General features: G+C 39.9%; 1 protein-coding gene across 17 annotated transcripts in view; it reads left to right on the top strand.

Moving 5' to 3' along the window:
- DGKH (diacylglycerol kinase eta) overlaps nt 1-23,753 on the top strand; it is a 214,006-nt gene that overhangs the window by 123,322 nt on the left and 66,931 nt on the right. For 16 of the 17 annotated variants that reach the window (XM_059684734.1, XM_059684731.1, XM_059684729.1 and 13 more), the window contains 7 exons: nt 3,163-3,269; nt 3,929-4,054; nt 8,461-8,563; nt 10,576-10,735; nt 12,420-12,528; nt 12,656-12,795; nt 20,176-20,260. In XM_059684734.1, the coding sequence (XP_059540717.1) occupies nt 3,163-3,269; nt 3,929-4,054; nt 8,461-8,563; nt 10,576-10,735; nt 12,420-12,528; nt 12,656-12,795; nt 20,176-20,260 (830 nt within the window). The remainder of the gene's footprint in view (nt 1-3,162; nt 3,270-3,928; nt 4,055-8,460; nt 8,564-10,575; nt 10,736-12,419; nt 12,529-12,655; nt 12,796-20,175; nt 20,261-23,753) is intronic. The other variant, XM_059684738.1, reaches the window with a different exon arrangement.

The raw sequence follows: 23,753 nt of genomic DNA, 5'->3' as shown, positions 1-23,753 counted from the left end.
TTTAAAAAATGATGTGGAACCCATCATTTCTTGTGTATGAATGGTTTACTGTTAGATATTAAAAATCATGTGAAAAGGAACCACCTTACATTTAGAATTTAGCAACAGTTGCCTTATATTTCCACCAAAGTGAGCTCTGCTTTTAAATATTTACCTGAAAACTCAGACTTGTATAACATCAGTATCCATTCACACTTGGATAGTTTGTGTCGTTTGAAGGGTAAGTTTAGTAGTAGTCAAGTTCTGATTTTCATAAGCAGGGTTAATTATTCAAATAATCTGTGGTTTACTTGCTTTTCATATTTATGTTGCTTCTTTCTGGTTGTTTCCTCTTATTTTTCTCTCTCTTTTTATTCAGTATTTGTATATATTGCAAAATGATTACCAGAATAAGTCTAGTTGCCATCACCAACATAGTAACATACTAGTAAATTGTTTTGCTTGTGATGAGAACTTTTAAGATTTATTCTCTTAGCAACTTTCAAATATACAATACAGTATTATTAACTATAGTCACCATGCTGTGCATTATATCCCCAGGACTTATTTATTTTATAACTGGAAATTTGTACCTTTTGACCCCCTTCACCCATATTGGCCACCTCCCCATCCCTGACCTCTAGCAACCATCAATCTGTTCTCTGTATCTCTGAGCTTCGTTGTTGTTTTTTGTATTTCACATATAAGTGAGATGCTATGGTATTTGTCTTTCTCTGACTTATTTCACTTAGCATATTGTCTCATATGGCAAATTTTCATTCTTTTTTATGACTGAATAACATATATATATTACATTTTTTTATCCGTTCACCCATTGATGGACACTTAGGTGGTTTTCCTATCTTGGCTATTGTAAATAATGCTGCAGAGAACATGGAAGTGCAGACATCTTTTTGAGTTAGTGTTTTCATTTTCTTCAGATAAATAACAAGAAGTGGGATTGATGTATCATATGGTAGTTCTGTTTTTAAAAATTTGAGGAACTTCCATACTGCTTTTCATAGTGGCTATACCAATTTGCATTCCTGCCAATAGTGCACAAGGGATCCCTTTTCTTATCGTTGCTAACACTTGTAATTTTTTATCTCTTGCTAATAGCCATTCTAGCAGGTGTGAGGTGATATTTCATTGTAGTTTTTATTTTACATACTAGAGGCCTGGTGTATGAAAATTCATGTCCTGGAGGGGGGCCCCTTAGCCCGGCCTCCCCCTCTCACAGTCTGGGAGCCCTCAGGGGCGGGAGGCGACCAGGCAATTAGGGGAAGGCAACTCCCCATCACACCTCTGCTGTTGCCACTGCCAGCAGCACCAGCCTCGGCCGGCCCTGGTTACCTGAGCCTCTGACGGCCTAGGTGGCTGGGCAGCTGCCATCTGAGGCTTGCCTGCACCTCGACTGAGGGGACTGGGCGCCGCCATCTTGTGGCTATGGGTGCTGCCATATTTGTAATGGCGTGATAGTCAATTTGCATATTCCCTCTTAATTAGGTAGGATTCCTAATGATTAGTGCTGTTGAGAAATTCTTCATGTACCTTTGGCCATTTGTATGTCATACTTGGAAAGATGTCACCTGAGAGATTCTCTACTCGTTTTTAAAATTGGATTGGTTTTTTCGCTATTGTGTTATATGAGTTGTTAATATATTTGGGATATTAACCTTTTACCAGATATATTGCATTTACTGTCTCCCATTCACTAGATTGCCATTTTCATTTTGTTGCTGGTTTCCTTTTCTGTGCAGAAGCTTTATAGTTTGATGTAGTCTCTCTTGGCGCTTACAATCTATCCTTTCTTCTGGTAGTTTTATGGTTTCAGGTCTTACATTTAAGTCTAATCTAGTTTGAGATAATTTTTGTACATGATATAAATAGTGGTCCAGTTTTATTATTTTTTGCATGTGGCTGTTTAATTTTCCCAACACAATTTATCCAAGAGACTCTCCATTCCTCATTGTATATTCTTGGCTCCTGTGTTGTAAATCAATTGATCATATAGGCATGGGTTTATTTCTGGGCTCTCTGTTGTGTTCCATTGATCTATGTGTCTATTTTTACACCAATACAATACTGTTTTAATTACTTCAACTCTGTAATATATAAGGTGGGGCAAAAGTACGCCTACAGATGTGAACACGTGAAACACAGAGTTTATTCTTGTATTTTTATTTATTAATTATTACATTAGGTTCTAATCAAGCAATTGTAAACCTTTGCCTCACCTTGTAGTTTGAAATCAGGGAGCACGATGCCTCCAGCTTTCTTCTTTCTCAAGATTGCTTTGGCTATTTGGGGTCTTTGTGGTTCCATATAAATGTTAGAATTATTTGTTCTAGTTCTATGAAAAATACCATTGGAATTTTGATGGGCATTGAATCTCTAGATTGCTTTGGGTAATATGAACATTTTAACAATATTTACTCTCCCAGCCCATGAACACAGACTGTCTTTTAATTTATTTGTTTCTTTCATTGATGTTGGCTAGTACTCAGTGTCTCTTTGTTGTTGTTGTTTTATAGGCTCCTTTGTGGTAATTTGACTGGGTGGAATTAGTGATGCATGTAGTGGGAATATCACTTCATCATTTCTTTCTCTACATCATAGTGTAGTCATTCCAACACAATACTTTCAAAGGACAGTGCCATCCTTGTGACCCCTATCAACCTGTTTCCCATGATGCCTATTTCTTGATATACTTGCAATTTAAAACTCCTTTGAATTATCTTGTTCTTACCTCAATGTTATTTTCACACTTTTTATTTTAAGTATCAGAAGTGTTCAGCTTGTTCGGTTTCTCACGAACTGAACACATTTATGTAATTAGCCCTCAGAATAAGAAATAGGATGTTACTAGCACCCGTGTAATTCTGAATTTGTTTCCTTTCTCCTCAAGAACTAATTATTTTGCATTTATTTCCTTTCTGTTTTTCTTCTATGATTAAATGGAATGTAAGTAGCAATTCATAGCTTGGTCAGAGTGCTTCATACATACATAACCATATTTGCTTTATAGAGTACCATTGCTATTTGTTAAAAAGTAATTTAAACTTTTTAAAATATACTTTTCCTTCTATCCCCCACCCCTTTAAAATTTTATGCTGTGATTTTCTTTAATTGTTGGTCTAAAAGTACACACTCATTTGGAAATGGTTTCCTGTGTGTTTTTAGTGTGTAAATTCAAGGCCCACAAAAGGTGTGCAGTGAGGGCCACAAATAACTGCAAGTGGACGACTCTGGCCTCCATCGGGAAGGACATCATAGAGGACGAGGATGGGGTAAGCCCTCTTCTGTCTCTGACCCCTTCCCAGCACCTCTTCTCTTTTACTTTCTGCCCCGGGGAAAATACTGACAGAGCTACATGGGAGGGTTTACTATCAGTCTTAAAAATGGAAGAATTTGGTTAATTATGAGTTTTTATTTTCAATTAGGTCCTTACCAGGTTCCTTCAGCTCTTAAAGTTCAAGGGAAATGTGAATAGGACTTAAGAATGGTAATGGGCTGGTTCTGTGGAGCCTTATCTGACAAACTAAGATATTTTTTAAGGCTTAGCTCAGCTGTTTACTCAGATCTTTACTCCGCAGACTTCGGGGCCTCCTCTCAATGGTGCCCCTCCCTCCAAATCTTGCCTCCATTGCACCTTGCATACAAATATCTGGTAGCACTTTGTGACCCCTGTAATAATGCCTTTTACATGCCTTTCTCCTCAACTAGACTACAAATCCTGAAGGCCAGGGATTTAGCCATATGTATCTTTGTACCTCTAAAGTGCTTAGGACATAGTACATGCTCAATAAATCTGGGGTAAATGAACGTAGGCTATGAGTGATACATATTATTGATTTCTTAGAGTAAGATTCAATTGTATATCTTCCTAGGGTAAGAATGGTGTCCTCCACAGTCTTTAATTTGACTGTGCTTTACTCCTGCTGCACAGGTGGCTATGCCTCACCAGTGGCTAGAGGGTAACTTGCCTGTGAGTGCCAAGTGTGTTGTCTGTGACAAAACGTGTGGCAGCGTTCTTCGTCTACAAGATTGGAAATGCCTTTGGTGTAAAATGATGGTGAGAGTCCTTTTTAATTAGCTTCTTTTCATCACTTTTACGTGTATGTGATTTGGAGGCAAAGAATTTATGGCGTAGCAGAGCTGGATAGCACACACGCCCATTGTAATATTTATCTTTTTAAAAGTGTATCCCTTCCAGTCTGGTTACTTTTTTACATAACCTTTTTGTAATACTTATCATATGTTTCCTTTGTCTAAAGGCCTCTTTCCCACAGTTTTATTGTTTTTCATTATGCTTGAGTCACACTAGGTGGTTTGCTATTTTTCAGGCCTGACATCTACCTTATAAAATTCTTATACAATCTAATGAAAATAAGCAAAATCTGTCTTATGTCCACTTGTTTTGCAATGATCCTGTAGCTTTGTATTCACACCTCTTTTATAACATTTTCATGTTATTATAGTTACAAGTACATCCATGCCTAGTTTCTCTGGCCTTGCAAGGAAAAGGAAAAGGATAAGGACCTATTACACACTCATCTTGAAAAGTGATGTACATCAGAGGCGCGCAGTAAACGTAGACACAAAGTTTCAAGGTCACTCAGAATAACTGTTGAGAACAAAAAACACAGGGCTAACGTACTTATTAAGCAGGACCCAGGCAAGCAACTTAGGATACTTTATGAACTCACCTCGAGAGCCTTTAAATGTTCTAACCAGCCTGGCCAGAGTCGCTCAGTTGATGGAGCGTTGTCCTGTCCACCAAAATGTTGCTGGTTCAATTCCCGGTCAGGGCACATGCCTGGGTGTGGGTTTGATCCCCAGCTGGGAGTGTACTGAAGGCAACTGATCGATGTTTCTCTCTCTTCCTCTCTCTAAGCATGTTTTCAGGTGAGGATTGAAAAAAAAAGTTCTAACCATAAAAGCAGAAATTTCATGAAGCACTTACTTAATATGTTGTTATTTCATTAGTCCTTTTAGAAAACTAGTATATTAATTTAACATGTATTTATAAACTTTTGGGAAAATAACCGTAATTTAATTCTTGTTCTGGTAATGACCCAATTTTGGACAGTTTTCTAATATGATTTATAATAATTAACAATCCAAATCAATTTTAGAAAAACAAGCATGCACAGATAATTTTAAAAGGAATAAAAAATATGTAAAAATGGGACAAAACTGAAAAAATATAACAATGTTAAATGAGAAAAATAGAAGATAAAAATTCCAACTTCACTATTTTTATAGAATATGTAAAACCATGTCCAGAAACTGGACAACAGGTGGAAAATTAGGAGTTGACTCATTAGGGTTGTAGAACTATGGTTTGGTTTTTAACTAGATGACTGTGTTTAGACACCAAATATTCTGCTGTTAAAAATCGTATTTTAAAGGCAAAATAATATATTAACAGAAAAATGAGAGTTTATAGGAAGTATAGACTAAGACAGGTGTAACTAAGGCTACAGTAGCCCAGCAACCAACACATCTAACTGACAGAGTGGGGAGGAATGATTTCACAATAAGGTGGCACTTATGTTTGTCAGGGAAAAAAGAGGGAAAAGAAATTTAGGAATGACCTTTTCTATAAAAGACATTAAAGGTGAGGGCGAGTAGAATGAGCAAATAAAAAAACCTAATTTACTCCTACCTAAAGTTTAAAAACTACTGACTAAATACAAGTAGAAACCTGTATATTGCAGGTAAAAACAATTTATATAATACTTTTAGAAAATAACTTCATCATATGTGATCTTTCTTTTTAAAAAGAAAGAAAAAGCTGAAGTTCTTTAAGTAGAGAATTAGACTTTAGTAAATGTGGAGTGATAAAAATAGCAGTAGGTGCATATATCACTGGTTGTTCCCCCAAAAAGACATCTTAGGTGGAATGAAAATTTAAACTCTTGGTTAGGGAGCACTCCTTTAAAATAAGGAATGGCAAAAGAGAGTTTTAGCGGTGGGGTTGCACTAAGACTCCAAGGAGAGCTAGTTTATATTAAATAGTCCATATTATATTAAATGGGATAAGAGAAATAAAAAGTAATGCCTATGGCTGACAAAAGAGGCAACTGAGCCCCAGCCAGTGGTTTAGTTGGTTGGAGTATCGTCCCATACACCAAAAGGTTGCGGGTTCTATTCCCATTTAGGGAGGCAACTGATCAATACAGGAGGCAACTGATCAATGTTTCTCATATCAGTGTCCCCCGTTTAACCCCCCCCCCCAACCTCTCTCCTCCTCTCTCTAAAATCAACAATCGTATCCTTGGGTGAGAGGGAAAAAAAAAAATGAGTCAACTGAGGAAGAATAATAAAAGCAGGAGGACAAAGAGAATCATGTTCAAATTAAAAATGATAAGGAGTCCTGGCTTGTGTTTTCCAGTGGTTAGGGCCTGCACATCTGAGGTTCTTGGGTTCGATTCCAGGTCAAGGGCATGTACCTGGGTTGCAGGTCCCATTCCTGCGACCAGGGCTGTTGGGAGGCAACCAGTTGATGTGTGTCTGTCACATCCACATCGATGTTTCTCTCTCCTCTCCTCTCCACTCCTCCCCCCCCCTTGCTCTCTGTCTCTCTTCCCCTCTCCGCACCCCCTTCTCCTTCTCCTTCCTTTTGCTCTCTCTAAAATCAATGGAAAAAATATCCTCACTCAGGTGAGGAGGATTAAAATCCTATATAATAAAAGGCTAATATGCAAATTGACTGAATGGCGGAACGACCAGTCACTATGACACACACTGGCCACCAGGGGCAGACACTCAACGCAGGAGCTGCCTCCTGGTGGTCAGTGCATTCCCACGGAGGGAGCGCTGCTCAGCCAGAAGCCAGGCTCATGGCTGGCGAGCACAGTAGCAATGGTGGGAGCCTGTCCTGTCTCCGAGGCAATGCTAAGGGCCTCTTGGGGGATGTCTTCCTACCGGCTTAGGCCCCCTGGGGAGCGGGCATCTCCCAGGGGTCCTGGACGGCAAGAGGACACAGGCCGGGTTGAGAAACACACCCTTTCCTCCTCCCCCCGCCCTTCCCCCCCCCCCCCAAGTGCACAAATATCGTACACCGGGCTTCCAGTAAATAAATGAAAAGGAAAAGGAACACAGATTACTTATTAGGCTTGAATAAAATATTATAGGACTTATTTTCCTTTGTGGCCTATGGAATCAATCTCATTATGAAATCAACATGTCACGCTCACTTCTCTTACATTTGCTGATCTACACCATACTTATGAAAGCAATGTTTTTTCCCACCCTCTTGGGGGTGTTGGGAGAGCTGACTTCCAAGACTCAAAACAAAGCAGCCCGAAGGCCAGGCAATCACTGTCATAGTTGGACAGCGTCACCCAGTGCTAAGGTCAGCACTCACAGCTGTTATTACCTCCTCGCCCTGTTACTTCTAGCCCCCTGGCCACCCGCTGACTCCTGCCCTGACTGCAGTGCAGAGGCCCCGTCCTCACGCAGTCCAGCACAGATGCACTTCCCACTGATTTCACGTTATGTTGGGCATTTCTTTCCTCTTTCTTGACATGGAATAAAGTTTTAAAATATTTAATTAAATGCTGTTTCAACACGTGGCCTACTGAACTCAGCATTCTGTCAGAGAACATACGTAGGATTGTAGCAAAATTATGTTTGTTTCATAAATATGTTTTTATTGATTTCAGAGAGGAAGGGAGAGGGAAAGAGAGAAACATCAATGATAAGAGAGAATCATCATTGCACGTCCCCTACTGGGGATCGAGCCCACAAACCGGGCATGTGCCCTTGACCAGAAATGAACCTAGGACCCTTGCAGGTCAATGCTCTATCCACTGTGCCAAACCAGCTAGAGTGCAAAATTACGTTTTGTATGTCCATCAAAATTTGGTGGCTTTCTGTAAGAATTTTATAAGGTAGATGTCATCAGTTTTTTAATGGACAATGATATTGATGTTACTGGTCACTTCTCTCCTTCCCCTCTCTTGCCTTCCTTTCCTCCTCTGGCCCTCTCCTTGCCTTCACAAGCATTCATTGACTATATACTACTTGCCTGAGACAATCTTGAAAATATACTTCACAGACAAAATCAAATTTCCATCTCTCAAAAGATTAGCCCATTACAGGGGCGGGCAAACTTTTTGACTCGAGGGCCACAATGGGCTCTTAAACTGGACCGGAGGGCCGGAACAAAAGCATGGATGGAGTGTTTGTGTGAACTAATATAAATTCAAAGTAAACATCATTACATAAAAGGGTACAGTCTTTTTTTTTTTTTTTTTAGTTTTATTCATTTCAAACAGGCCGGATCCGGCCCGCGGGCCGTAGTTTGCCCACGGCTGGTTTAGAAGCATAAATATTGTGCCACTAAATTTATGAATTACTGAACATTTTGTGATGTAGTTGATCCTCAAAGTATCAGTTTCTTAGCTATAACTTATAACTAAATATTGATTTGTTTTTATGATTCTTAAGAATTTATTTGTTTGTTATTAGGTACACACTGCCTGCAAAGACTTGTACCATCCTGTATGTCCACTTGGCCAATGTAAAGTGTCTATCATCCCTCCAATTGCACTAAACAGCACTGATTCTGATGGTATGTAGCAGTGGTGTGAGTATGTATATTTCTGGTATATTGAAAGTTGATATGTACATTTATTTTCCTAGAAAAAGTAGAGTTATAACTGTTATCCTTATCCGTTTTTATATACTAATTCTATTTAAATTGCTGAACAGTACATTTAATTTTTAAAAGAACATTTTAAAATTAAAATTTTATATAGCTATTAACACATTGGTGAACTTTCTGTGTATAAGACTTTTAGATTTTACATTTCAGCAAATAAGATCATTATTCTGTTCTGAAATGTAATCCAAAAATTTTAATTTTTTATGTGTTTTTTTCCCTCTATATTGAAACTGCCCATTAGCATATCACTTATTTAGAAATCTGTTTTCTTATAATTTCAATGCAGGAATTTATATTACTATAAATTTATTTACTTTTTCCAAAATCTTACAACTTAGTTGTAAGTGCTGAGGAATGTGTTTACAACACTGGTTTTGGAATAGCAAATTAATAACTTCCCAAGCAAACCATATTATAAAAGGCTTTTATCATATATGATTAATGTTTTGCATTGATAAAGTGCATTATGATTTTCAAACTTTTTATATAAATTATGCCAATAGGTCTTATAGATACAGGGATACAAGCCTCAAAAGATATGACTTTTTTAAAACCTATGGTATTAAAGCCCTCCCTCTACAAGCCCTGATATATCAATGTTCTGTTGTTTATTATAAACTTTAAAGTATTTGTTCAGGCCTCATCAATGAGCAGTTAAAATCCTATATAATAAAGATGTAATATGCAAATGGTTGTTACATAGCGACCAACCACTTAACGACCAGATCACAGATCAGCAGGAAGGTGGGGCAGTGAGCTACAAGTGGACGATGGAGAGCTACAGGAGGGGGCAGGGCAGCAAGCTATGAGGGGGGTGGGGGGAGTAACAGGAGGGCGGGGCAGTGGGCAGAGAGCTATAGGAGGGCGGCAGCGAGCTACTGGCACATGGATTCATGCGCAGGGCTACTAATCCTATAAAATAAAAGCCTAATATGCTAAGTGTCTGGTCGTCTGGTTGTTCAACCAATCAAAGAATAATATGCTAATGATATTCTAAGGCCACGCAACCAATTGCTATGATGAGCACTGACCACCAGGAGGCAGACACTCAACTGGCCGACCAGTCGCTATGACGTGCACTGACCACCAGGGGGAAGATGCTCAATGCAAGAGCTGCCCCCTGGTGATCAGTGCACTCCCATAGGGGGAGCACCGCTCAACCAGAAGCCAAGTTCACGACTGGCGAGTACAGCGGTGGTGGCGGGAGCCTCTCCTGCCTCCGCGCAGTTGGACATCCCCTGAGGGCTCCAGACTGCGAGAGGGTGCAGGCTAGGCTGAGGGACAGCGCCCCTTCCCCCCCCCGAGTGCATGAATTTCATGCACTGGGCCTCTAGTACTTTATAATACTAAATACAAGTACATAGACTGATTGGTTTTCCTTATAATTGTTGTTAAAGTAGGTCCTACATCTCAAATTATCTCTGGTTAATACTTTTACCATTTGTTATGATTTTTCATTATAGAGCATATTTTAAAAGATAACTCCTCTCTATATATATTTATATTTTTAATATGTAAATAATAAACCAATCTCCAGTTGGGGGGCTAATTTATAACTTATTGTTAAAGTAATGAGCCTGGTTCTTTATTTTTATGACTTTCTCTTCTTTTCTCTGGATTTTTGTTAGTTTAAGAAAGGAAACTAGCCGGAACCGGTTTGGCTCAGTGGATAGAGCGTCGACCTGCGGACTGAAAGGTCCCAGGTTCGATTCCGGTCAAGGGCATGTACCTTGGTTGCGGGCACATCCCCAGTGGAGATGTGCAGGAGGCAGCTGATTGATGTTTCTCTCTCGTTGATGTTTCTGGCTCTCTATCTCTCTTCCTTCCACTCTGTAAAAAATCAATAAAATATATTTAAAAAAAAAAAAAAGAGAGAGAGGAAACTATGCATATTGATCTTGTCCTGTGTTTTTTTACAGGTTTCTGTAGAGCAACGTTTTCATTCTGTGTTAGTCCTTTACTGGTTTTCGTCAACTCCAAGAGTGGAGATAATCAGGGAGTCAAGTTCCTTCGACGGTTTAAACAGTTACTAAATCCAGCTCAGGTGTTTGATTTAATGAATGGAGGTCCTTATTTGGGGTAATTGATTATTGATAAGTCTCTTTTAAATGAAACAGCACTAAGCATGAAATGTGTCTGGCTTTTCAGTTCATGAAAATTGTAGACTCATTTAGACATCTCTTTGTTGATCTTCTCACTCCTCCCTTTTTAAAAATTCTAATTATAAATTTAACACAACCTCTTTGATATTGATATAACTTCCTTGTGTGATACAAATTCCAAAATGTGTTTAGAAAGTGTTTTAGATAGTATCTTACATCAATCAAGCACTCAGAGTGTGCTGAGCTCTAAGAAAGATAAATGTGAAAATAGAGAAATACAAACTAACTTTAGAAAATGATTTGCATGGAAGACTTGTATTGATTTGTATGTAATACAATCAATTGTTTAACTAAAGCATGGTTACTATCATGGGTCTCTAGGTAGTTCCTCCAGGATTTCAGACTCACTCCATACAAATGGCAAAGAAATGCTTTTCTTCATTGTTTCTGCTATCTGGAATGTCATTTAACATAAAATCTGAAAAAATATTAAATAATATTTTCAGTAAAGGAAAATGTGCCTTGAAGCACTGTCAGTACATGTATGATTTTTGTTGGAGAACTGATATTGTGTCATTTGAACCAGAGCCCAGCATTCTCTATGATTTATTTATGCCAACTCTGCTTTTCTCTAGGGTTCCACCGTCACCTTGACGCATGAACATAAAAGTAGAAATGGGGATTTTCAGATTTTTCTGTCTTCCATATTTCTCTCCTTACTCTTTTCTTGTCCCTCTTTTCACTTTTGTTCCTTTTTATTTCCATTGCCTTTTTCTTGCAAAGTTCAGGCCCTTTGGTCACTGGTGTTGGTCTTTTTCATGTGTACCCAACTCCTTCCTTATCGACGTGGACATCCCTCACTTCCCTTTCTTTGGGTCCTGGCATTTCCTCATCTGGCCTCTCTTCTCACCTTTGTCTCTCCCATTGCTGGTTAGCTCTGTCTCCTTTCTAGTACATTTGTTTTATAATCCTTTCTAGTTCTTATATCTTATATTCTTGACATTCGTTATTTCCACCCAAGGAACTTTCTTTGTTAAACTTCTTGAGGTTATCTCTGTAACATACTTTTTAGATTTCCCACCATACTTGAGCTATGCAAAGGTACACTCAGGAGGTGGGGCATGTCAAAAGTCGAGAGGCAGGGAAATAGGAGTAAAACGATTGACCTGAGACTAGAAGAAGAGGAGGAGAACAACTGACAGGACTACAAAAACTGACACATTGTCAAGGTTTGGGATTTCTTTAGGAACTGCCACTCAATAGCAACAGTGCCCTAGATGCCCACCCCTGGTTTGGAACTTGCTATGCTTCAGGAAGTAACTTAGCCTTGTCATGGGAAGAAAAAATTACTACTTTTACCATCTTGTATCACTTATCTTTCATTCTCTTTCCTGGGTTCTGCTTCTTTTTTGTCTTCTTATTTCTTCTTTCCCTTTCCTTCTAATTTTACTTCCATTTCTATTTGTAATCCTCTTTCCTCTTTATGATTAAGAGGTTTTATTGAGTTAAAATTGTACTTAAATTAACTTTCTAGTATAATTATTATGTAAGAGTTCTTATATTTAATCTGAACATGAACACCAATAAATATAGAATAACATAGAATTAGGGAAAGTGAATTTTTTAAATTTATATTAAAATAAAACACTTTTTACTTTCAGTTTAAGATTATTCCAGAAGTTTGACAATTTCCGGATTCTTGTTTGTGGAGGAGATGGAAGTGTAGGTTGGGTTTTGTCAGAAATTGATAAGCTCAACTTGAATAAACAGGCAAGTACTAATTCTTTTCATTGCTAGCTAACATGAATGTGTACTAACCGGCTGACAGAGAAGTGTAGAACTGTCATAGACCCAATCTCTCCCCTTGTCTGAGGTCTCCTGTTGTGCTCTCTTCTAGTGTCAGCTTGGAGTGCTGCCTTTGGGTACCGGAAATGACCTGGCCCGGGTTCTCGGCTGGGGTGGTTCATACGATGATGACACTCAACTTCCCCAGATACTAGAGAAGCTGGAACGAGCCAGTACCAAAATGCTGGACAGGTAAAAGTGAATTATCTCCTATATCTAGTTTGAAAATGGCATACTGCAATCATTTTTTTTTTTTTTGAGATCTTAAATTTTGCTGACTGTAGGCCCCTTGAGGGCAAAGACTTCCTGGTCCTGTCCACGCTCTCACCCCTGAGGTCTAGAACAGAGCCCAGCAGAGAGTAGACACTCTGTATATTGAGTAGACACTCAATCAATATATTTTTTGAGTGAGTGAATTGTAGCAAAAACTGAGAAAGCTAGTCTAATGAACCTGTTATTTTAGAGATAGAAGGCTCAGCTTTAAATGGTTAATTTGGGGAGGGGGCCTTTCGATGATTATCTCTTGTGGTTTCATTAAAGCTAAAAAAGATCTATAAAGTTCGGATTTGTTAGAGTATCTTTTTTTAATGATGCTTATGAAGAATGAATTAAACCAACAAAGAACTAAATACTAAAAGAAGAGAGATGCATCTGGAAGAATACCCTTTATGGTCCCCTTGGTCACATCTCCTCACTGCTCTCTCTCTAAATGCTCCACATGGAAAGAAGAAATCACAGTGCATGTGTTCTGAGCCTTATGGAGGAGGTTTTAGAATTTAAGTATAGGGGACAACAGGACTCAGTGAGCAATAAACCTCTCCACCCCCATAAGAAGACAAATGTCAAAATATGAAGGCAGGGGAGGGGGGGTAAGAGATCAACCAAAGGACTTGTATGCATGCATATAAGCATAACCAATGGACATAACTAGTAGGGAAGTGAGGGCATGTGCTAGGGGGTGGGAATGGCCGGGGAGAAGCCAATGGGGGGAAAAGGAGACATATGTAGTACTTTAAACAATAAAGAATTTAAATTTTTAAAAAAGAAGATAAAAGTCAAAATATCGTTATAAACTTGAGTTTATAATGAATCAAAACAGCTTTGATAGGATTAGCCATCTGTGGAACTCCTCTGGAAAGTAACAAAATCATCAGGGAGCCACCCATCTAAAATGTAATTGCTCTCAAATGAGCTATAATCTAATTAATTGTAAACTTGCCTGTCATAAGGTAATGTGGAAATGGTTAATTCTTTTGCTGACAGAATATTTAAAAAGAGAGTTGGGCCGTAGAGCATTTATTTCTATTTATCCCAAACACTCCTTTTAGAAAAAATTTTTCATTAAATTTACAGTTGACATTCAATTTTATATTAGTTAAAGTGTACAACATAGTGGCTAGACATTTATATAACTTACAAGGTGAGAGGGATACCCCCAGTAGTGTGGGTGCAGAAAGTGGATTTTTTAAAAATTAAATCTTTATTGTTCAGATTATTACAGTTGTTCCTCTTTTTTACCCCCCATAGCTCCCCTCCACCCGGTTCCCACCCCACCCTCTGGCCTTACCCCCCACCCCACACTGTCCTCATCCATAGGTGTACTATTTTTTTACAATCTCTTCCCGCACCCCCCCCCCACACCCCTTTCCCTCTGAGAATTGTCAGTCCACTCCCTTTCTATGCCCCTGATTCTATTATATTCACCAGTTTATTCTGTTCATCAGATTATTTATTCACTTGATTTTTAGATTCACTTGTTGATAGATGTGTATTTGTTGTTCATAATTTTTATCTTTACCTTTTCCTTCTTCTTCCTCTTCTTAAAGGATACCTTTCAGCATTTCATATAATACTGGTTTGGTAGTGATGAACTCCTTTAGCTTTTTCTTATCTGTGAAGCTCTTTATCTGACCTTCAATTCTGAATGATAGCTTTACTGGATAAAGTAATCTTGGTTGTAGGTTCTTGCTATTCATCACTTTGAATATTTCTTGCCACTCCCTTCTGGCCTGCATAGTTTCTGTTGAGAAATCAGCTGACAGTCGTATGGGTACTCCCTTGTAGGTAACTGACTGTTTTTCTCTTGCTGCTTTTAAGATTCTCTCTTTGTCTTTTGCTCTTGGCATTTTAATTATGATGTGTCTTGGTGTGGACCTCTTTGGATTCCTTTTGTTTGGGGTTCTCTGCACTTCCTGGACTTGTAAGTCTATTTCTTTCACCAGGTAGGGGAAGTTTTCTGTCATTATTTCTTCAAATAGGTTTTCAATATCTTGCTCTCTCTCTTCTTCTGGAACCCCCATAATTCGGATGTTGGTATGCTTGAAGTTGTCCCAGAGGCTCCTTACACTATCTTCATATTTTTGGATTCTTTTTTCTTTTGGTTTTTCTGGTTGGTTGTTTTTTGCTTCTTCATATTTCAAATCTTTGACCTGAATCTTGCAATCCTCTAGTCTGCTGTTGGGAGTCTGTATAATATTCTTTATTTTAGTCAGTGTATGCTTAATTTCTAGTTGGTCCTTTTTCATAACCTCGAGGGTCTCACTAGATTTCTTGAGGGTCTCACTAAATTTATTGGCTGTTTCTAGAAAATTCTTGAAAAACCTTAAAAGTGTGGTTTTGAATTCTATATCCAGTAGTTTTTTTTCCTCCATTTCTGTCATTTGTGACCTTTTTTTTTTTTTCTCCTCATTTTGGCTGCTTCCCTGTGTTGATAGAGTGGTTTTCTGTGCTAGGTGTCCTCTAGGGCCCAGTGGCTCAGCCTCCCCAATTACCTGAGATGGACACTCTTGGTGCACCCCTTTGTGGGCTTTGTGCACAGTCTTGTTGTAGTTAAGCCTTGATTGTTGTAGGTATCACTGGGAGGAATTGACCTCCAGGCCAATTGGCTGTGAGAAATTGCTGTGTCTACAGTGGGAGAACTTCTGTGCTGGAGACACCCTTATGGGGCAAGACTTGCTTCAGTGGGGCTTTGGTCCTCACTGAGTCTGCCCCCTGAGTGTGTCCCTTATGGATCTGGATGGTTCTACTCTGACCACTGGGTACACTGGCTCTTGGATCTCTAAAGAGGTGCTAATTTAGCCTCTGCCTGAGTCTACCCAGCAGGTGCTACAGAGAGATCTGCAGGTTCCTCTTCTTTGTTTGGGGTTTGGAGGTGCTCAGATGAGGCCCAGCTATGAAGCAGTGCAAGCTGCTGTGGGGCCTTGGGCCTTCTTTTGGATGTTCTGGGTCTCTCTGACCCAGCTGCAGTTTGTTAGGTAACTTTAGATTGCAAAGGGCCAGGCCATTCATATGCAAAAGCCTCTGCAAACAGCTTGGGTGGGGTGAGGTCTCAGGGAATCACCAGGGTGGAGCAAACAGCTATGGCTGATCCTCCATCCTTCCCTTAGAGGACCCGGGTCTCTCTGTTCCTTGGTAATCGCTGCAAGCACCTCTGAGAGAAAGCCGCCCTCGAGTTCCGCCAGATGCCAGACAGTCCAGTTTCTCCCCATATGAGTCTGGGTCCCCAGAGACTCGCCCGGAACTGGAGTCAGGGCCGTTGAGAGCTTGAGACTTCCTCCTGATTGAAAAAGACACCCATGTCCTCAGTTGCCGGCCCTTTCCAAGTCCGCCTCCGTACCTCTGCACTTTACTTCCGCACCTCCTCTGAGTCTCAGTGTGCTTTTCTCTTTCCTTCTAGTTGTAGAATTTTCACTCAGCCAGCCTTCCTGTAGTTCTGGATGATGTCCGTTTTGTCTTTTAGTTGTATTTTTGAAGTGGTTGTGCGAGGCAGCAATTACCGGTGTTTACCTATGCCGCTATCTTGGTTTCTGTCCAGAAAGTGGATTTAACCTCCAGTCTTTAAAGGAGCCTGGAGGTGATTTGTCAGACAGCTACCCAATTCTATGCTCACCAAACCACACAGGGTATTTTAAAGGGCTTATTGTTGCAAATTTATATACCACACTCTCGTTTCATCCTACTCTGTGTGCTTTTCCCTCATTATAAAAATTAACTTCTCGACATGGTCAGCAGGGAAATAGTGCCTCCAAGGTGAAATTTCTTGATACTTCTGCAAAAACATAGGAAGACATAAATAAATAAAAATAAAAAGGGGTTTAAAAACCTTTTAGATTTTTGTTGCTGTTAATCCTCACCTGAGGATATTTTTCTATTGATTTTCTTTAAATTTTTTTTTAAAGAGTGGAAGGGAGGGAGGGGGTGAGAGAGAAAGAGACAGGGGTATGGATGTGAGAGAGACACACCAATTGGTTGCCTCCCACACACACCCTGACCAGCACAAACCTGCAACCCAGGTATGTGCACTTGACTGGGAATCAAATCCATGACCCTTTGATGCTCAGGCTGACACACTAACCACTGAGACACTGGCCAGGGCTATATTAGATTTTTGAACCTAAAAAAAAACCACTATTATTAGAAACATAAGAACATTTTCCTGGCTTTATTAAAAAATATTTTCTAATTGATTTAATTTTTTAAAGTTTATTGGGATGACATCTATATATATAAAAGCCTAAGTAACCAAACAACCGAACAACTGGTCACTATGATGCACACTGACCACCAGGGGGCAGACGCTCAATGCAGCTGCAGCTTGGAGATTGCAGCGGAGCGGCAGCGAGCCTACCAAGTGGTGGCGGCGACGGCAGGGGCAGCAGAACCTAGATGAGCGGGAACGGCGCAGCGCCTGGCCGGGGCTCGGGCTCCCGGCCTCCTCCTTGGCCGCTTGCTGCTTGGATGTCAGACTGCTGGTTTCTGCCTGATCCCTGCAGGTGGCCTGCGGCAATCTGGCCAAAACCAGCAGTTCAACATCCCCCGAGGGGTCCCGGATTGCGAGAGGGTGCAGGCCAGGCTGAGGGATCCCACCAGTGCACGAACCCATGCACAGGCCACTAGTTAGTTGATAAGATCATATAGGTTTCAAGTGTACATTTCTGTGATACATGATCTATATATTGCATTGTGAGCCCACCACCCAAAGTCAAATCGTCTTCTGTCACTATATGGGCAAAGGGGCCAAATATATGGTGACAGAAGATGATCCTGACTTTTCATTACTGTTTTTAAGGACCAGGTGAAAATATTGCTGTTTAATAATATTCCAAATTATCAAAACTTTTTCATATATTATCAATTGATTTAATCCTCAAAACAACATGTGGGATAGCTAATAAGCATTATTGTGACTTTCTTACAAAGATGAAAACAGGTTTGTGGAGACACTTAGAGTAAGAATGACATATTTTCATCTGCCTGGTACTTCTTTTTAAAAATATGTATTTTTTATTGATTTTTTTAGAGAGAGAGGAAACGAGAGGGATAGAGAAACATCGGTGAGAGAGAAACATCTTCAATAAGCTGCCTCCTGCACGCTCTCCACAGGGGATCAAGCCCGAAACCAGAGCATGTGTCCTGACTGGGAATAGAACCCGTGGCATGACTGGTTGTAACATGGAGAATGATTTTTTTTATAGGTAGTGTGCATTTATTTAATCTAGGATGGTGTTTTATTTTATTTTATTTTTCACTTTTGAAAGATGCTAGGAGCCCATTTATTACTCTTTTCTTTTTTTTAATTAAATCTTTGTTGTTCAGATTATTACATTAGTTACTCTTTTTTCCCACCATAACTCCCCTCCACCCAGTTCCCACCCCACCCTCCGCCCTCACTCCCCACTCACTGTCCTCATCCATAGGTGCACAATTTTTGTCCAATCTCTTCTCTCACCCCCCTTTCCCCCCCCCCCAAGAATAGTCCATTCCCTTTCTATGTCCCTGATTCTATTACAATCGCCAGTTCATACTGTTCATCAGATTATTTATTCCCTTGACTTTTAGATTCACTTGTTAATAGATGTGTATTTGTTGTTCATAATTTTTATCTTTACCTTTTTCTTCTTCTTCCTCTTCTTAAAGGATACCTTTCAGCATTTCATATAATACTGGTTTGGTGGTGATGAACTCCTTTAGCTTTTTCTTATCTGTGAAGCTCTTTATCTGGCCTTCACTTCTGAATGATAGTTTTGCTGGATAAAGTAGTCTTGGTTGTAGGTTCTTGGTATTCATCACTTTGAATATTTCTTGCCACTCCCTTCTGGCCTGCAAAGTTTCTGTTGAGAAATCAGCTGACAGTCGTTTGGGTACTCCCTTGTAGGTAACTGATTTTCTTTCTCTTGCTGCTTTTAGGATTCTCTCTTTGTCTTTTGCTCTTGGCATTTTAATTATGATGTGTCTTGGTGTGGTCCTCTTTGGATTCCTTTTGTTTGGGGTTCTCTGCGCTTCCTGGACTTGTAAGTCTATTTCTTTCACCAGGTAGGGGAAGTTTTCTGTCATTATTTCTTCAAATAGGTTTTCAATATCTTGCTCTCTCTCTTCTTCTGGCACCCCTATAATTCGGATGTTGGTGCGCTTGAAGCTGTCCCAGAGGCTCCTTACACTATCTTCATATTTTTGGATTCTTTTTCCATTTTGCTTTTCCAGTTGGGTGTTTTTTGTTTCTTCGTATTTCAAATCTTTGACTTGATTCTTGCGATCTTCTGTTCTCTTTTTGGGAGTCTGTATAATGTTCTTTATTTCAGTCAGTGTATGCTTAATTTCTAGTTGGTCCTTTATCACTACATCGAGAGTCTCATTAGATTTCTTGAGGATCTCACTACATTTATCGGCGGTCTCACCAGTCTTCTTGAGGATCTCACAGCATTTATCGGCGGTCTCACCAGTCTTTTCAAGGGCCTTATTAAGTTTATTGGCGGCTTCTAGACAGTTCTTCAAAGACCTTAAAAGTGTGGTTTTGAACTCTATATCCAGCAGTTTGCTTTCCTCCCATTCTGTCGTTTCTGTCCTGTTTCTTTGTCTCGGCATTTTTTATGCTTTGCTGTGTCGATAGAGTTCCTTTCTGTGCTAAGTGTCCCAATTACCTGAGGTAGACACTCTTGGTGCACCCCCTTGTGGGCTTTGTGCACAGTCTTGTTGTAATTAAGCCTGATTGTTGTAGTTATCACTGTGGGGAATTGACCTCCAGGCCAATTGGCTGTGAGAATCAGCTGTGTCTGCAGTGGGAGAACGTCTGTGCTGGAGACACCCCTTTGGGGCTAGACTTGCTTCAATGGGGCTTTGGTGCTCCCAGGATGGTGTTTTAGAACTTTGGGTTGTGATCCATTAGTAAGTTGTATAATCTAGTTATTAAATTACAGTGAGCATTATTTTAAAAGTGAAACAACAAAAATAGAAAAGTCAGAATGCATTGCATCTGGTAAAGAGGAATTATTAGCATTTCTTACTTTGGGTCATGGCCTTAAAATGTTTGGAAGTCATGAATACACAGAGAATTGATAGGATATGGAAATCATAACTTATGAATTCAGCATTTTGTGAAATTACCAAAATTGCATCTCTTTTCCCGTATTTGGTTGTTTTATTTTTCAAGTGCAGTTTATATTCAATCACATTTGGTTGTTTTAAAATACAATAAACCATAGTTCATATATGTGCCTGTTTTTGTATATGAAGTGAGACATAGCCAGTTTATTAAATTTTAAAGGAATTTTAGACCAAAGATTTTTCTCCCTTCAGGTGGAGTATAATGACCTATGAACTCAAATTGCCACCAAAGGCTTCTCTACTTCCAGGACCTCCAGAAGCACCTGAAGAATTTTATGTAAGACTTTAACCCTTTACCTATTTATTATATGAAAATGGGGGTGAATATCTTGAACAAATAAGAAAGCTTATAAGATATGGTAGCATGTTTACTTAATTTTATGTTTTATTGTTTGGTGTCTGGTCTTCATTGTCTTCTTACAGTCCTCTCCCAAGAGGATGGAATCCTTATGATCTAGGTTAGAGACATTGCATGAACACCCACACCGGGAGTGTGAATTTAGCCATATCACTCACCTTCATGGACCTCTGTGACTTCATCTGTAGAGTGAGACTACCATGTTGCGAAGATTAAATGAGATAATGAGTGTGTGAAAACACCCCTCATAGTTCTCCCCGAACATTCCACCTGCCTCCTTCCTCTGACCAACAGGGTTTCAGGGAAGGCCAGATGATGACAGGTTCCTATTGGCTTTTACTCATCTTCTGCTTCAGCCATGAACACCTGTGTGATCAATAGGGTTAGCCCAGCTCCCCTAAACAATCTCCAAACACACCAATACTCATGGGTACAATACTATATACCTTTGTTGAGGGTGCATCAGAACAGGTCTACAGGTTAAGCCTGTTGATCAAGATAAAACAAAGGAAGAAAAACAGTGCACTTTATTCCATCCCTGCTATGGACCATTAATAATACAGTTTTTAGATGTTCTTAAAGATTCCGCATTCTGATTAAACCTCAAAGCCCTGGAGACTTACAACAAAACCAGATTTTTAAAGGATTATTCTCTGACTCACTAAGACCACTTGATATATGAGAGCTTATTTTCCCCTCGAGGAAAATTCATCTGTTTATTTTACAGTTGAAGTCTTTGTTTTGTCATTAAGAAAATTATGATCTTGTCAAAACTAAGGAAAGGAATGGAAACTAGAAACATGGAGCTCTTCCTTAAGGAAACTAACTGAATTTTGAAAAACTTTTTCTGATATAAGGTAGCAAAAACTGCTTATAAAAATTTTGAAAATTTAGAGAGAGGAACCAAGATGGCAGTATAGGTAAATGCTGGTACTTGCATCTTCCCACAACCACATCAGAATTACAACTAAAATATAGAACCACCTGAAATCTTGCTGAATGGAAGTCCTACAACTAGAGATTCAAAAAGAAGCCACATTGAGACTGGTAGGAGGTACAGGAGAGGCACGGGATGGGCTAGTCTGACACCCATGTGTGGCATGTTTTTAATTGTGAGGGATATCCCATGCGGAGCAAGGAGTACCAGCCCCACACCAGGACCCTCAGCCTAGGGTTCCAGTGCCTGGAAGGCTTCTAGAGTCCCAGGCAGTTCCTCTTAAAGGGCCTGCCCATGGTCTTACTCTGACTCACTCCCTCTGAGCTATAGCACTGGGGCAGCAGGTTTACAGGATCCAGGGACATATGGAGAGGAACTAAATTGTCTGGCATCAGTGCAAGAACTCAGGAGCAGCTTTCTCCCGGACAAAAAAGTTGGGACCCACCCCCTCCCCCCAAACACACACACACACACACACACACACACAGCTGACTGGCAGGAACCATATCTGAGTCACCATCAACCTGGGCCACACTGTCTGCCTCACCCTGAAGATTCCCTGAGACCATGCTCCACTCAATTTGCAGCCCCATCCAAACTCTTTGCAATTTATTTTTTATATGAATGGCCTGTCCTGGCTCAGGCTTCGGACTTTACTAAAATCTCGCAAACAAACTGCAGCTGGACTCAGTGTTCCCGTACCTCAGTAAGTGGCCCCAGGCCTGACACTAGCAGCAACTTGCCAAGATTAACAGCTTGGCCTCTCCTGGGCACTTTCTAAGCCCAACAAAAATAGCAGCCATCTTCAGATTGCTCTGTAGCTCATGCTGGGTGGCCCTAGCCAGGGCATAGGCAGTGGCTGACTTTGCACCTCTTGGGAGACCCCAGAACTAATGCAACTGGTGTACAGCTTCAGACCACACCAGATTACCTTCTACCACATCCGTGAGTGATACACTTTGGTGAGCACCAAAGTCCCACTGAAGCAAGTCCAGCTCCATGGGGTTATCCCCTGCATAGCAGCTCTTCCACTGTAGTTGCAGCTGGTCCTCACAGCCAATTAGCCTGGGGGTCAGTTCCTCCAGTGACACCAACAGCAACCAAGGCTCAACTATAACAGGACAGTACACATAGCCCACACAGGAGTGCACCTAAAGGGGTGTAACTGTAACACAGGGGTGGGCAACCTTTTTGTGAGTGCGTGCCAAAACCAGCAAAATCTCTGACTCAAAATTCTTCTGAATGCCAACCCTAATTTTTTGAGAACATGTTCCGCCTACTTGATATCTCTTAAGGTGTATGTATGTGAAGAACCTTGAAGAAATAATAAAATTCATTCGAGTGACAAAAACACAGTATATGATGATGAAAAATACATTTATTTTTTAATGTATACATGTTATGTAAAATCATTTATTTATCTAAGATGCACCTACACTGAATTTATTTGAAAAATAAAAAAGTTGATATTAAGAAAAAAATTGTAAATGAAAGATTATAAGAGAGGGTTTCGCGTGCCAGCAAAAGTTACTAGTGTGCCATGTTGGCACGCATGTCAGGGGTTTCCCACCCCTGTTATAACAGGACAGTGCACACAGCCCAGCTCAGATTCCTGAGGAGGCTGAGCCATGGGCCCTACAGGGCACCTACTACACAAGGCCATTCTACCAATTCCAGGAGACATAGCAGCTCTACCTAATAATAGAAACAAGCACAGGGAAGCAGCCAAAATGAGGAGACAAAGAAACATGTGACAAATGAAAGAACAGAAGAAATCTGCAGATAAAGAGCTAAATGAAATGGAAGCAAGCAAACTACTAGATAGAGTTCAAAACAATGGTTATAAGGATGCTCAAGGAACTTAATGAGAGCTTCAAGAAACTTATTGAAAATATCAAAGACATGAAAAAGGACCAGTCAGAAATGAAGGATACACTAACTGAAATGAAGAATAATTTACAGGGAATCAATAGTAGAGTAGAGGATGTCAAGAATCTAATTAGCTATTTGAAATATGAAGAAGCAAAAAACATCCAATCAGAAGAGCAAGAAGAAAAGAAAATCCAAAAATATATAGAGAGTGTAAGGAACCTCTGGTACAACTTTAATTGTACCAACATTCACATCATGGGGGTGCAGGAAGGAGAAGAGAGGGAGCAAGAAATTGAAAATGTATTTGAAGAAATAATGACAGTAAACATCCCTTACCTAGTGAAAGAAATAGACTTACAAGTCCAGGAAGGACAGAGTCCCAAATAAGAGGCCCACACCAAGACACATCATAATTAAAATGCCAAAGGCTAATGACATAGAATCATAAGAGGAGCAAGAGAAAAACAATTAATTACCTATGAGGGCCCATACAGCTGTCAACTGATTTCTCAAAAGAAACTTTGCAGGCCAGAAGGGCGTGGCAAGAAATATTCAAAGTGATGAAAGCAAGGACCTACAACCAAGATTACTCTACAAAGCAAA

This window comes from Myotis daubentonii, chromosome 2 (assembly GCF_963259705.1).
Source record: "Myotis daubentonii chromosome 2, mMyoDau2.1, whole genome shotgun sequence".
NCBI classification, from domain to species: Eukaryota; Metazoa; Chordata; class Mammalia; order Chiroptera; family Vespertilionidae; genus Myotis; species Myotis daubentonii.
This window is presented reverse-complemented; position numbering and strand designations above follow the sequence as displayed.